Here is a 15,411-nt window from a genome sequence, read left to right as displayed (position 1 = left end):
TTTGATAACGTGTATATATTGTGAGAGTCTGGTTTTGTGTAGCCATGGAACCTCTGTGTGTGTGTGTGTGTGTGTGTGTGTGTGTGTGTGTGTGTGTGTGTGTGTGTGTGTGTGTGTGTGTTTGTGTGTGTGTGTGTGTGTGTGTGAGTAGAAATAGAAAGAGAGAGAGGTGAGAGAGTAAACACAGGCCTCTTTGTTGGGGTATCAGATGGAGAAAGAGCTGCTCTTTCTCTGATGTACGACACCAACACTGACACACACACACACACACACACACATTGATGATTACATTTGACTTGCAGAAATAAATAATCCAATGTTATGGTGTCAAAACTTAAAAGATTGTTTTAAACAGGTGGTTCGCCCAAATAAATAAAAACTCTGCCTTACTTCTAGCAGTATCTAGTCATGCAGATAGTTTTGGTTTTATTTGTCCAGGTTTTGAAATGTCTGTCTGTCTCTGAAATTTTTGCCTCCCCCCTTATACAATAGAAGTGAATGGAATTTATTCACTGACTTTGAGAAGCAACATATTTTTCCAGAAACAGTTTAGCAGTGACTCTAGATAATCCACAAACTTCACTGCGAACAGAGGAACTATCTTTTCAGTAGAAAGTAGTTCTGATGAAAAGCTTTGACAGAGACTGATATCTCCAAACCTGAACATATTAAACCAAACTCCCCGCTCCTAGAGTGAATGAGAATATCTGTTGAACCGACCTTCCAGCCGCTGCTGTTGTTGTTGTCCCTCTCTTTCTTACACCTCTCCCCTCTTTCCTGTCTCTCCTGTTCTTTTCATTGGCAGAAAACTTTACTGATGCTACAGGTCTAGGTAATGGGGAACAAGAAGCACAGCGAATCTGCCTGTTGCCTTGCCCCGCTCTCATCCGCCATGTCTGTCCCTTTATCTGTCCATCTTAACACTTAACAGCAGTGCAGTCCACATTCAATCCATCCTGTATTGTCCAGCAACATGCAGTTCTACCACCCCCTGCAGGTCACACTGGTAGGCAACAGAGGGAGCTGCTTCATTAGTTTTAACCCCACCAGGTTAAAATGTTACTGCCTGTAGGGTAGCGGCAGAGCTTCCAGCTCTCATGTTTTAAAAATAACATGCTGTCATATCTTAAAGTGCCAATAAATTGCTGTTACTTTACATTTCTGAGACAATTAAGACCTTTGTTTACATAAACAGACAAGATCTTCGTGCAGTACACCACAGAAAACTGTTCCATGACTGGCTATTCAAGCAGGTTAGTTTAGCATAGGCTTTGAGTTACAGATCTACAAGCCTAAGACATTAACTATTTCTGAAACTGTAAAAGAAACAATTCTAACTCAAGATCCACTGACTAGCGGGTGATAGATGAATATACAATACTGGCAATATATGTTGTATGTTGTCGCATGTAATTTAAAGAGGACCAGTCACTTACCATAAGACTGCAACTAATAGTTATTTTCATTATTGATTAATCTTTTGTTTATGATTTAGATTAGTTAGAACTCATGTGAAAATATCAGAAATAAGCATAATTGCCCATAGGTCATGTAATTTCTTATTATGTTTAAACAACTGTCAAAACCCCCAAGTCGTTACATTTATTATAATCTTATGCAATGGATGAAATGTCTAAAGCTCTTGGTGAAAACAGATCAGACTGAGTGTTTGCTGTTGGACTGAACTGCTGTCTATACTGTTTTGTTTTTTTTACTCATCTGTTCATTTGCCTGTCTGCCTCTCCTCATCTCTCAGTCCTTCCTCTGTGTGTAAAGCTGCTGTTTATCTGCTGCTGTGTGCTGTCAGGGATTGAATGAGCCTAGTCACTTTACTCATAACCTTATTACCTTTGAATACAGTAGTTTCCTTTACGATCCACACATTTAGTTAACAGGAATATGTGGTACAGAGACCATCTGTCCAGCATATAACATTTCCAATCCTTAGACCCTCTATTCGAATGAGGAAAGAAACCTCAGGAAGAGCAACAGAGGAGGGATCACTCTCCCAGGATGGACAGACATTCAATAGATGTAGTGTTTACAGCGTGGACCAAGATAGTAGAATTACAATATGGAAAAACAGGATGGAAAAATTATAGATAAATTAATACAGAATATAGAGAGAGGACATTGAGCAACTAGATCATCTTCATGCTCAGGACACACACCCCAATAGCTGTAGAATCTTCATTCATACTGAACCTCTGATTTACTTAACCAATCCCTGATGGCTCACCTTTACAATGCAATCTCACAGCATCACTGCTCTTTCTGTCTGCCACCAGACACGAGTTAGCCATGCGTGGCAACTAATGAGTTTTTCTCTCATTGTCATTGAATGCAAAGTCATGATGGCGCTGCTGTTTTGGGAGTGCGCGTGGGATGGGAGGAGATGGGAAACATTTTGGTGAATTATTGGAAGGTTCTGGGAGGCAAACAAACCCCATCAGCAGTTGACTGGCTTGCTCACTCACTCACTGGCTTGATCGTCTTGCTTCTGAGCTTTTTCAAAGGTCATGTCACTCTGCCATCTTTATCCATCACTTCTGTTCACCGGGTCAGTAGTACATACTGGGGATCACAGGTAAGATGGCTTGAAGCGTTTGGCTGAACTGGCCTATATCACTGGGCTGTACTAGCTCCTGAACATTCTGATGTTTCCATCATCCTGTCCTACTTTCTTTTTCCCTCGCACGGTGGTTTGAGGGCATGCTTGGAATATAATAATAAAAGCATGCTGGCTGGGGTTTGGGGTTGTTGTATGAGGGAAATGTTTGGGGTGGAGACCTCAGTAGTGGGACCATTCACTGGCTGGACATGACCTCAACTTCAAGGTACAGTAAAGAGCAAGCAACAAGTGGAAATCAGTGGTAAGGGATGATCCTGGTTTCCAACCTGGGAGGCCTGACTCCCCCAAGGGGAGACCATAGCATTACAAAAGTTTAAGAAAAAAAAAAATCTAGATAGGACTAAGCTGGCTTGTATAAACTCAAGCAGCCACTCAAGAGCTTTGCCTTAACAAAATACAGTCTAAAATTTGTGAGATTAAAATCACACAATCGGTAAAAAGGACTAAGAAACTGACAAAGAATTCAGTGCCAGCTTTCAGTTCTACAGAGTTTTTTTATCCTCTGTGTTACTGACACATTTTGGTTGGTACCCAAAATGTACTGGTGCTTGATACCCAGCCGTAGCACACAACTGCTCTGACACTTCTAGCAAGCTCTCCAAGTAGATTATACCTGAATGACAAAATACTGTACAACTGATAAAAAAAAACTTCACAAGTGATGACTAAGCATCAAGAAGAAGACTGTATTTGTCAAAAAGAAAATTAGGATTCATGAGGGCAGTAAATAAATGGACTGTCACTACAGTTTTTACTGCAATGACAGACACTGAAAGAAATGTGACATATAACTACATAAAATGAGTTGTATTTTCCCCAGTGATGTGAGTGCAACAAAGATGTCTGTATTAGGGTGAAGAGAGTCTGTAAATTAATTACACAAGGTCCTTTGGGAAAAAGGTACCTCTGGCTCTAGACCGGCAGGGACAATATTTAAAGGGGCACTCCAACAATTTACTATTGCACTTCCATAAAGTTGATTACATGTAAGAGACAGATTAAATAAAAGAAAGGTCACAATTTAGCAGAGGTTGAGATATCCTGACTTTTAATTCCTAGTATGAGTCAAGTTCGAAAATGTTGGATCCTACATTTCACATTATCCAACCGATAGCATTATTTTCCTTTGACCCATGTATGGCCTCAGCTTCTAACACAAGCTTTTGTTATAAATATGTAATCTTTAGGTTCAAGCTGAGAGAATCCTGTTTGACATTATCATTACTGAGGTAATCAATTTTCCGTCTCTTCCAGATCCAAAGAAGACATTATTAACTATTTTCACTATTTAACTTAATCTTTAAAACCAGTGGAGTGCCCCTTTAAATACTTGATGAACTATAAATAGGGTTTGGGGCATTCCAGACCTGGCTTTTATAAAATACAGTATCGCCTCATTTGCCAGTTCTTCAAAGAAAGTTTGAAAAACCTCATTTACAGCGCATTTTTCTCAGACCTGTTGTAATATCAGCATACTTCCTCTTGGTGGCAGTGGCACCTAAGTCTGTGCAGGGCAATGATGATTAAGCATGTATGGATGCCAACAGAGAAGTGGAAAACACTCAAATGAACACTGTGATCATTTATTGACTCATGATGACCTCAGTGAGGCGTATGATGATGAGTGCTGCTTGTTGGGAATTCCTTGTTTGTTTCAGCTCAGGGCTTCATTGACTTTCTCCTGTGTATGTCAGTGTGTGTCTACCTGTTCGATGTTCCTGCTACCTTGTCTTTAACCCTCTGCTCTCTCCCACCTCCTCCTTTGTAGTTGAGCTTACCGACGCCTCTGTGGCTTCAGCTCTCACTCCTACTCCTCCTCCTATTGCTCCTCTTCCTCCTACTACCATCGCTCCTACAACCATTAGTACCTCAACTACTACCACTCCTACAACAACGACTCCTACCACTACTACTACTACCACCACCACCACCACTACAACTGAGGCGACCACTACTACTACACCTCCTGTGCTGATCTCCCACAAGCATACCGACAATGTGTTGGGTACATGCTGTTGTCCCATTGTGGTTTTAATTGTCTTTTTAGTGCATTAGTTGACCGTGAATGACACTTTAATTCATGGATGTCAAAAGACCATTGCCTTCTCCCACCTGACAAAACAGGAAACTACATCAGGGCTGCATGCCAATAAACTGTACTGTACCTGCTGAACTAAAAGTGGGGAATTACTTCAGAATATTGGGATGTAGCCAGCAACTATCCTCCTGGTCAGGAAGTGAGAATCCAAACTTCTTTTTATCAAATGGATGTTGATAAGTGTAAAGTTCTTGTACCCTGCAAGTACCCTTCAACACTTAAGAGTGATGAGGGTTTCCTATTTCAACTAAAGAGGACTGTGAGTTCACCATTTTGGTTTCCAGGCTCAGCTAGCACTGGAGTCCATTCTAAACCAGAAGTAAGCATTGCAATAAGTGTTTCATGAATTGAAAAATCCTCTAGCATTTTATTGTGGGTGAATTTTCAGTCCATGAACATATTAAATGTACTTCTGGCTTTGAGCGGATCATGATTGGAATCAATCTTGATCAGTATGACCATTCCTGTAGGACTCCCTTAGTGCTAGAACCATGCATAGGTCTAAATGGAGCCCTGTGTGTGGTTATTGTAACTGTGCCCTCTCTGCCCCTTGCCCCTGACCTTTGACCCTTTACCCCTGACCCACCCTTGTGTAGTGGCCCCTGGGCTGGAGATCTGGAATCTGACGGTGGAGCCTAACAGTAACTACACTAATGTCAGCTGGAGACACAACTTCCCGGCCGACAGCAGCGAGTTTGTGCTAGAGTTCACACTGGACAGTAAGAAACCAGACCAAGCCCACTTTGCCCTATTGAATTCCAGATAGATTTGAACTTTCTCATTAGAGAGTACTACCATATTAGTGAGATATTAATGATGTTACAAGATTATAGGAGTAGGAGCAGACAAAGGGGGTTATTTTAGAGAGCAGGTAATTTGCATCAAAATAGATCCAACATTTATGGAAATGCTGGGACTCTACTGTACATACAGTACCATTCAAAAGTTTGGACACACTTTCTCATTCAAGGGAATCTAAACTTTTGACTGGTACTGTATGTATCTAGCAGACTCTCCAATTTTGGCTTGAGTTCTAAGGTTTAAGACTTCACCAGCTCTAACTGTAAAGCTGCACTAATCAATATTTTTTTATATGAACAGTGGGTCAAATGACTTATGTGTAGTATGAAATGGGTCACTTGTAATGATGAACACATGAATTATAAGCATTTTAGTATCTTTTAGCTAATTGATTTGATTTTCTTGCCAGCAAATTTACTGTTTGGGTCAGTCTTACTGCTCTCATCAAATTTTTTTGTTTGTTTTCAGTGAAAAGGCTAAGTGAAAAACCCACTGTTATACCTGTTCAGCAACAGACAGACAGAGTGAGTGAATGGCTGGTGAACATAGTGCAGCATTCTGCTAAACTGCCAGATAGATAGCTAGACATGAAAATCTACAACTTTGTGAGGGCATAATATGTCAAAAGTTTGTGATTTTCAACTTGTTATGGATTTCTGCCCTCAAGTGACCAAATGAAAAACAAAAATTGATTAATGCAGCTTTAAGAGAGAACAGATTTGTTTAATCTTTTCCAGAGGAACCTTAGCTAACCTAAGATGAGATTTATAGAACTGACTGGATTTGAAATGCATCAGTCATTCATTTACAACAACACTCTAGCCCACTCTCTAAAATGACACTATTGGTGCTCTGTGAGACTGTCCAGTTCATCTTTGTTCACACAAATCCCCATGGGACAGAAATGTAATTTTCGTGCTAATCCATGTGTTCCCTCCATCTTGAGGTGAAATTCAATCATGTTAGTAGCAGAATTTTGATTACAATTACCAATCCGATCCATGGAATGGAAACACCAAAGAATTACTCAGTGGCCGACTCATTAAACAATTAATGGCTCATTTTTTTCATACTGACTTCAATTTCACCTCAATGGCACATTTTGTTACCCAAAGTTCATTGCTCCAGGGTTTTGATTAAATGTGTCCTTCTTGTTATCTTTCCCATTCCCAAAACAACCTCAATGGAGAGCACTTCTAGGCAACCTTTACCTAACAAGACTAGCAAGTAATGAAAAAATCAGATGTTTGAACAGAGCAAGGCTACAGCATAATGGAGAAAGAGTATGAAAGAAGGGAAAGGGAAAGGAAAGAATCCTCTTTTGATGTAAAGGTTTTAAATAAAATGTGTGCCATCACAGCTCTTTTATCAAAAACAGAAAATATGTATCTCACACTGCAGATAACCTTCAGCTGAAGCAGCAGCTGCTGCTCTGTTGGCCTGTTATTGTTTTTTTTTTTCAAATCACCCTTATTATTTAAGGATGTGATATTCACACCTAAGGGTTGAAGTCATTAATATTGTTACAACAGCAGAAGATACAGCATACCACAGTCTTTATGTGTGTCTTTCTCTCTTGCACTCTCTCTGTCTCTCTCTGTTTTTTATATGTTGGAAAATGTTGGTCATCATCATGTCTACCTTCATCACTAACTTCCTGTGCAGTGCACCATCACGGTGGTTCCTTTTCAACATGCTGCCTGGCTTTGAATGGCTCTTGTTGGACCAGCACTGTTAATGGGCTGTTTGGCTTGATTTGCTTGAATTGCTGTTTGAATGTGTCACTGTTTTTGGCTATCCATGCTTCTATAACATCTTGCTTTTGCTTTTGATTGGGTGTTACGCACTCTTGCAGCCTACTTTTATAAAACACATCATCCCTCCTTTTCTGGAATCCAGGGGCTGGTTGATATTGGATAGCCTGGCACAATTAGGATCTCTGTTATTGCTTTCCACCATTTCAAAGTCTGTGATCTTTGATTGAGCATGGAAAGAAGGGAGGATGTATTTTTCATGTACTTTGGCAGTGGCTTAAATTCTTAATGATGTCTGAATGTGAATAGAAGGAGAAAGGGGGAGAGGGAGGTAGGAGAGAGGGGATGAAGAGACTGATCTAATGGTCTTCACCCCTCCCTCCCACCCCCTGCTCTCCAAGGTCAAATCTGAAAGCTTTGACTCTAAGAGGGAGTGGCAGGGAGACTCTGACACTCTCTCTGATGATTTAGTAGCATAAAAAAATGAATCTGGAACCACTTGTTACAGAGAAGGAAATGGGATATCTTGTCAAAAAGAAAGAAAATGTCAGGGTGTGGGCATCAGTGCCATAATGTGTAGATATATACACAGCCATATATTTGTAATTCAACCTGATCTCACTAAATTTGTGTGAAATTGAAATGAGATGTAATATCTTGCTTTACAGTACACAGTAAAAGTGAGAGGATTAGCTGCTGAAATGTAATCCCAAATGTTTTTTGACTCAACTTGGCCAGTAGCCAGTCAACATGATAAACAGATATAAATTGTCATGACCACTGTAATATAAATACTTTAGTGATAGGACATAATCATTATCACAATTTGCAGTTTTTTGTACAATGTATAAAACTCATCACCTCCTCCACATATGTTTCACATCCTTCTAGCAGCAGCTTCCAGGTAGGCTTTTAATTTCAAACATCAGTGGTAAGAATTGCGTTTTACTAACAGTAGTTAACATTGGTCAAAAGAGCAGCAAAGTAGAGACAATTGGACTTAGTCAATGAAAACTAAAAGAGATCCTGAGAGCAGCAGAGTGGTGAGTATGACCTGACTCTGGTGTTGTCCTGATACAATTAGTTTTGTGGAAATACATATTATGTTGAATTTACTGTGTGACTATTAGAGTACAGGTAATTCCACCCCTCCTTATGGTTAACCTTATTTGAGAATATTGTCTTTATTTGAATACTGGCTTTTATTTGAGAATTGACCTTCCTGAATTTAGAGGAATTGAACCATAACCAAACCCTAGATCTCTTATCTTTAAGTTATTTTACTAATGACGAAAGCTGCATTTTAAAAAAGGAATTTAAAATTTGTCACAGTAGGATTACATAGAGAGGAATGAAACCACATGAACTGTTACCACTAACTGCATTTTCCTGCATTTCACAGAATGTTGTGAAAATATGCTAATAAGGTTAGTTATGCACACTTGTCTTGGTCACACAAGCTACAACAGCAGATTGTGAGTTGCTGTGGAAAGACAAGTGTTATATAGCAACAGCTTGATCTGCTGATTGATCAAAAACAATATCAAAAAGAAGGTCTGTGGTCTGAAAGTAAAAAGATGTGCAGGTGTCTCAATAAGCTACTTCAAAGACATCTTTTTTTTATGAACCTGAAAACAGAGATAACCATGTTGTACTGTACATCAGCCGTGGCCTTACACATAGCACTGCATTGACTGATTATGTAAATAGGACTGGCATGTCTTCTCTTGTTTCTGCATTAGAACTTTTGTTTGGCTGAATTGGTATTGATAGCATGGCTTTGCAATGAGCTCTGTTGGATTGCTCCAGCCTTGTGAAATGGTAGAGAGCATGGTGCATGATGTCACCACCTTATGCTACCCCCTCCTTTCACCATCAGAGTCATGCTCATAGCTCGGCCATGTCATGACGGTCATGTCTTTCCACTGGAAAGATGCAGGTTGTTGTCGCTGTTTTTTTTTTTGTTTGTTTTGACCTCATGGAGATATGTGTGGGCCTATGAATAATTGAGACAAACAATGCTTTGCCACTTTAGCCCCTGATGTTACCCAAGAACATAGATATTTCTGTAATGGTCAATTCTACTCGGTGGAAACATGACGCGACCAATTCATAGGGCATTTTAATTGTGTGAGTCTTTGATGTCCACAGTGCAGTGGTTTTGCCTGAAGAAGCACCTACTACTTGTGCCCCTCTTTTCCTTCACTCCCCATTTTTAGATGAGTTTTCTCTGGAGAATTATGCCCTTGAGAGAAAATGTAGTCTCATAACCATAAAAGAGGAAAATGAACCAGAATTTGTCAGTTGAACAGAGCTTCAAAGAGCTGCACCTCATCCATTAAGTATAATGGCTAGAAGTATTAAAGTACATCATGTGTATGCTTCTATACTGTAAAGAAGTGAATATACCTTGATGATGGGGATGTGCACTGCATTGTTATCAGTCTCAATTCACTTCAGTAACCCTGCTATCACTCAGAAAGGACAGTCTCCCTGCAAAGCATCGTGATGCCGTGACCTTTGTTAGTAAGCTCAACCGTTACTGTGGAACGAAGGCCACACCCCCTGGAGTGTGATTGGCCCATTTCTTGTGTCTCCAAGGCAACAAGACGATGAAAATTGTACCAGTGAAACAGCCCCCCATTACAGTGACGGATCTGATCGCAGGCGCCAAGTACCATCTGAGGGTTTACTCCCATGAGCTCAACAGCATCAGCAGCAAATCTATCACCTTTAAGACCAAAACAGGTGAGACCACACCTGGCCAGGTGGAACCGGGTTCCAGCCAGGTGGGTTACTCTGGGTGCAAGTCTGTCAGTAGTAGTATCAACATTAACTCAGTCAAAGTTGGGTGAGTTATTATTGTTTTGTTGAAGTGTTTTAATACCATGCATGCTCTTCCATAGGTGAACTCAAGTGAGTCAGATTGAGACACTTCACTTCTTTATGCAGTATTTGGAAACCATCAAACTTAATCCTGATTTTCTTTGAGCAATTTATGAATGAGAGTAAAAGTTGCATTTTTGTGAGAATGGACATCTGACAAACACTGATGTATAAGCTATATAAAGCTTTAGATCTTGATTTTTGTTTTTTGTTGTTAATTAGTTGGCAAGCTAGTTCAGATTGCCAACTAGTTAGCAACATATTTTATAAAAACGTTAACTTGGAAATACTAGTCACTACTAGCTCCCTGCCACCTAACGTCAGGTATGATGTGTTAACAAGAAGCAAGAAGCCTTTCCTGACCAGGTATGGCAAGTTTGCTAACTAGCTGTGGAAGTAAAATAATGGCAAAATTATTGACTGATCCTTAATGATCAATAATCAATAGTACAGAGCATACAGTGATAGCTTTGCAAATGCAGAACAAGTTTAGAGAGTGAGGACAGAATGGTGGATGTAATCAATGTTTTGAGCTTTTGGAAGATTTACTGTATATCGGCGCAGACAGTAACATAAATTGATTTGAAATGGACGTGACGCATTGCGAGGCTCTGACTTCCAAGTTACCAAGTGTTCTCCATGAGATTATTGGTTTAAAAGACTCAAACTGTGAAAATGACTGGAGTGGATTTCTGTTACTGATTCATCAGTGTATGTATGTATTTTATAAACAGTTTGGTAATTTAATGTATATCAGAGCAACATATTTTATAAGCTCGTCACATGTTTTGTATGTGAAGTCTTAATTTGTAAAGAGCTAGTAACTGTAGCTGACTAATGAATGTACTTAAGTAAATATACATATAGATATAGTAAGTTACATTTCACTGGAAAATGAGATGACTATCAGCTGCATGCATAACATGTTTCCTGTTGAGCCTTAGAATCTGACAGAAATGGTGAGATTGATTGATCCACACACAGTCAAGACTTTGCTCTCTGAATTCAATCAGTAAGTCTGTTCCTCAATGCTCTCAAATTTAGACTTATAAATTCATTAAAACAAAAAACATTGTGTGCTTGCTCAAATGTTTTGCCTTTAAAAATATGATGTTACTAACCAGCTGAATTACCAAAAGTCAAAGTCAGTCAGCCCTGTTGATTTAACAATGTTGGTCCCTCACAGTGAGGATGACTGTTATGCTATGCTGTAGGTTAAAAAATGCAAGTAGGTATTAATAGGCATTGTTATCCAAAAGTTATGGACCTCCAATATGGTGACTGCTACATGAGCTGAAAATCCCCTTCAAGCTGACTGGCTATCAGTCGATTCCTCTCACACATCAACAACACTGTTCTGCTTGTGGTAGATTGTCTATAAAAACATTAACTTACTTTGTCTGCTATGTCTGGTATATAAGACCTCTTAGAAATTGACCCACAGTTTTGATATGAATGTGTACATATTTTGATGGAAATTAGAAATGTTGCAGTAAATATCTCTGTAATTATTTTGTTCTTATTCAGTGCTAATATCCATTAAATTTCAGTTAGAATTTCCGGCAAATTGTGTTTTTTCAGGTTGTACTGAAACCTTTCTGGCTGTATTGGAAAGTGAAACGATTCTCTTCACACCACAAACATCTGTCTCACACGCTTTTCTGATTAAAATTCACACACTGTGTAATGGAAGAGAAGATAAACACCTTATTGTTATGGATGTGATCCTTCTGTACATCATCATCCTGGATATGAGCTTGGGGGCAAAAACGAGATGTTGGTTCTGAGTTGTTGACTTCTACTGAGCGCTGTGGGATGTGAACAGATTGTCTGATGTGTTAGCTCCGACTCATTGTGGGCCTGAAAAATACTCACTGTCTCCCCACTCTTCTCTCTTGTCCCACCTTGTGTGTGTGTTCTGTGTGTCTCCAGCCTACATAGACCAGGTAGACATAGCCACTCAAGGCTGGTTCATCGGCTTGATGTGTGCCATCGCTCTCATCATACTGATCCTTCTTATCGTCTGCTTCATCAAGAGGAGTCGCGGGGGCAAATACCCAGGTAAGGCCTGACACTGGCTGTCTTAATGATACCCAAGAGAGGACCAGTGCTAGTCTTGCAGAGCCGTCTGGCAAAGGCTGACAGGCTTTTTCGTGGACCGGGACAACATTAGTAGAAGAGCAAAGTGAATAGAGCCACTGGTTCCTTAAATAGTTCCCCCACTGTAAATTTACATTTACAAGTTTTCATTTAGTAATACACTGAAAGTCTCTCAACACATTGACACAGGAGTCTCCTGGAAAATTTAAAGTCCCCCTCCACTCAAAAATGTGTTTTTCTTCCTGTTCCTACATTTGGAAGTTTGAGCTTCACTGTACAGAATAATGTATATACAGAGTTTGACATAGAAGGCTGTTTTCACATTCACATTCTACATGTCACCGCAAAAAAATAGCTATTGGTTCAAATGACCAGGCCAACATGCACCTACATGACGGAATATTTGATAGATCAGAGTCTAAACAGTATACATTTATGTTTTTTGTGCAATATTTGCAATAATAAAGCAGTAATTTTATTAAACAGTTACCATTATTATCTTTAGATATGCTATTTTCCACAATTGAAATTATATTTTCACTGTTGATACAAAATAAAAAGAGTCTTCATATAGCATTGTTGGTGATCTACAAAACAGAAATTAGATTAATGTTAATGTTTTGCAGTTTCTATAATGTCCAGGTGGTGGTTGCATGACTGGTTTCACAAAACGTCTAGGTAGGTGCTGAGCTGTGATGCTGTGAAACTTTTAAACTAACCAGTGGTGAGCAAAGTCAAATAAGGACTGTAACACAACAGTGACAAACTGAAAAAGAGTTCATAACTACACTGTGACTAAAACATGTTGTATACTGACTGAAGCACTGAATCTCCTTACAACCCAACCCAACATTAAACAGCTGATACTTGTAACCAGGTCAATGCAGGTTTAAATACATGCACTGGGTCCCAACCACATACTATATATAGATGCAGCTTGGAAAACAAAGTAATAAACCACTGCAAACACTTTTTAACATCTGTTTGTGAAGTTTAGACATTTGAAATTGGCAGCAGTGTTCCAAAGTTGCAGTATACATCAGTGAACAAAGCATAGCCTATATAGTATATGCTTTGCAGTGTTTGGGACACAGTGTTAGTTAAAAGTCTAATAAACAAACACAAATATATGGAACGATCAGGAATCATCAGATGAGGACTAACACTTGCTTTTTATGTTCAAGTATAACTCCAGGAGTTTCACCAGATGTGGATGGTTTTGTCTATCAAATATAACCATAAATTCAATAAAGCTCTTAGCAAAACACTGAATATTTTTATAACATTTTAACTATTCTTGTACTTTTCTCCTCAGTCCGTGATAAAAAAGATCTCCCATTGGACCCTGTGGATCAGAAAGACCAGGATGGATCCTTTGATTACCAGTAAGTATCACCAAACAGATTCTCTCTGTTCTCAGCCCGCTTTAGAGCTGACATGTCCGAATTACACCTGCACCACCTACATCAGTAGCTTGCTACTGTATTTTTGGACTGTTGTCTTTAAAATAAATTGAATGGTCAAGGGAATTTGAAGTAAATGGATTAGGTTTTACTGCTCAACCATGTAGTTTTGCCACATCTCATACTGTATGAGGATGTGTGATAGTAAAAGGCAAAAAGTCAAGGGATAGTATATGACATGGCTGCAGTATAGGACATATTGAACTGAGGAAAGTTTTCCTACATTGTGACACAAATACATTTCTGTTCTAAATCAGTTTAAATGACATTAAGGCCTGGGGTTTAATAATAATTATGTGTTTAAGATTACATTTACAAAATTGGCTTAATTTAACATCCAAGTCCAGACATTCAAAAGGTGTCATTGACATCTTTCATTTAATGCTGTAAGATCATTCAGCCAATGCTGCCGCTGAGGACATAATGTTAGTCTCAGTTAGCAGGTAGCATTTATGACCTCACTATTTTATACCACATAAACATATGCCAATGGTAGCTGCCACCCATGTTGTGTGATTAGTTAAAGTTGAGAGTTGAAGGCAACAGAAGAGAGATATAACTTCTTAAGACCAGTATTTGGGATGTATCTGTCAAAAAATCCAGCTATCATCTTACACAATTTAGTTGTTTGCTTACTGAAAGAGAGGGAAGAAAAAACTTTTTAATCAGTCTCCCACTGTTCTGACATTTCTAAGGACCGCATGTTTTTAAAAGAACAATCTGAAAATGTTAGTGTGGATGAAACTGTTTAGACATGTATATAGTGTTCTTACATTTGTCATCATTAGTGTGGACATGGACAGAGATTAAAGTTTTCTATCTCAAGCAGCTGAGGCTCAATGCTATCCTGCTATCCAATGTTCAAATTGCCATTATAACACCATCTTAGTACGTTTGACATGAGTTCTTAAACCTTGCCACATGTGGTACAGTGGTCTTTAAAAGAAAAATGAGCATGTAGACCATTTTTATGTAATATGGGGGTGTATACAGTATACTGGAGTATGTGACTGTACTGTATGTGTTGGTAAGTGATGTGTTTTTTGCTCCTTCCAGGTCCCACTGATCTCTGTGGCCTCGTTCTTATTTAATGAGAACGACTCTGTCTTTTTCTCTGTCTGTCCACTTTGACACTCAGATTAACATGCTTACTAAATCGGAGATGTCCATGTTCTCACTCAGCAGCGTGAGAGTGGCACTACAACCTTTACCTTTAGTAATTGTAGACTCTGTAACATCTGAAGAAAAGCCTCTGAATCTTATCCTTTGATCCTACTGACAAAAAGACGAGAATAAATAAGACTATCTACTTTATACATACTGTATGTAAATCACATATACATAGGTTATCATTATGTAGCTCTACTTTGGTGTAAAATGCTTTGTTAAAAGTATGAAATTAAAGTTTTTGATTGATACAGCATTGCATCACGTGGCATTTAAATAAAATAACAGCTCTATATCAGTATGCAGGGTAGTTTCAAAAGAGTTGTGATCAGCATTTATTATCACCTGAGTGGTGCTATGCTGTTAATACTGTGTGATTCATCCATCTCCAGTGTGTGAGATCCTGTTTTGTTTGTTAATCAGTAATGAGTCTAACATTAATACCCAACCCCTCTCTTACAGCCAAGGTCACTGCTTTACCCTGATTCTGACCCAGACTCCATCACTGGT

The 15,411-nt window shown here is 39.0% G+C and overlaps 1 protein-coding gene across 12 annotated transcripts in view; it reads left to right on the top strand.

Annotated features, from left to right (window-relative positions):
* Nucleotides 1-15,411, top strand: part of nfasca (neurofascin homolog (chicken) a) — a 142,421-nt gene that overhangs the window by 110,171 nt on the left and 16,839 nt on the right. For 6 of the 12 annotated variants that reach the window (XM_067588485.1, XM_067588486.1, XM_067588489.1 and 3 more), the window contains 6 exons: nt 806-832; nt 4,401-4,637; nt 5,327-5,449; nt 9,887-10,033; nt 12,104-12,232; nt 13,587-13,656. In XM_067588485.1, the coding sequence (XP_067444586.1) occupies nt 806-832; nt 4,401-4,637; nt 5,327-5,449; nt 9,887-10,033; nt 12,104-12,232; nt 13,587-13,656 (733 nt within the window). Of the gene's footprint in view, nt 1-805; nt 833-4,400; nt 4,638-5,326; nt 5,450-9,886; nt 10,034-12,103; nt 12,233-12,897; nt 12,950-13,586; nt 13,657-14,790; nt 15,153-15,411 lie in introns of those variants that run through there. The other 6 variants (XM_067588495.1, XM_067588492.1, XM_067588493.1 and 3 more) reach the window with 4 other exon arrangements.

Source organism: Thunnus thynnus, chromosome 4 (genome assembly GCF_963924715.1).
Source record: "Thunnus thynnus chromosome 4, fThuThy2.1, whole genome shotgun sequence".
In the NCBI taxonomy this organism is placed as follows: Eukaryota; Metazoa; Chordata; class Actinopteri; order Scombriformes; family Scombridae; genus Thunnus; species Thunnus thynnus.
This window is presented reverse-complemented; position numbering and strand designations above follow the sequence as displayed.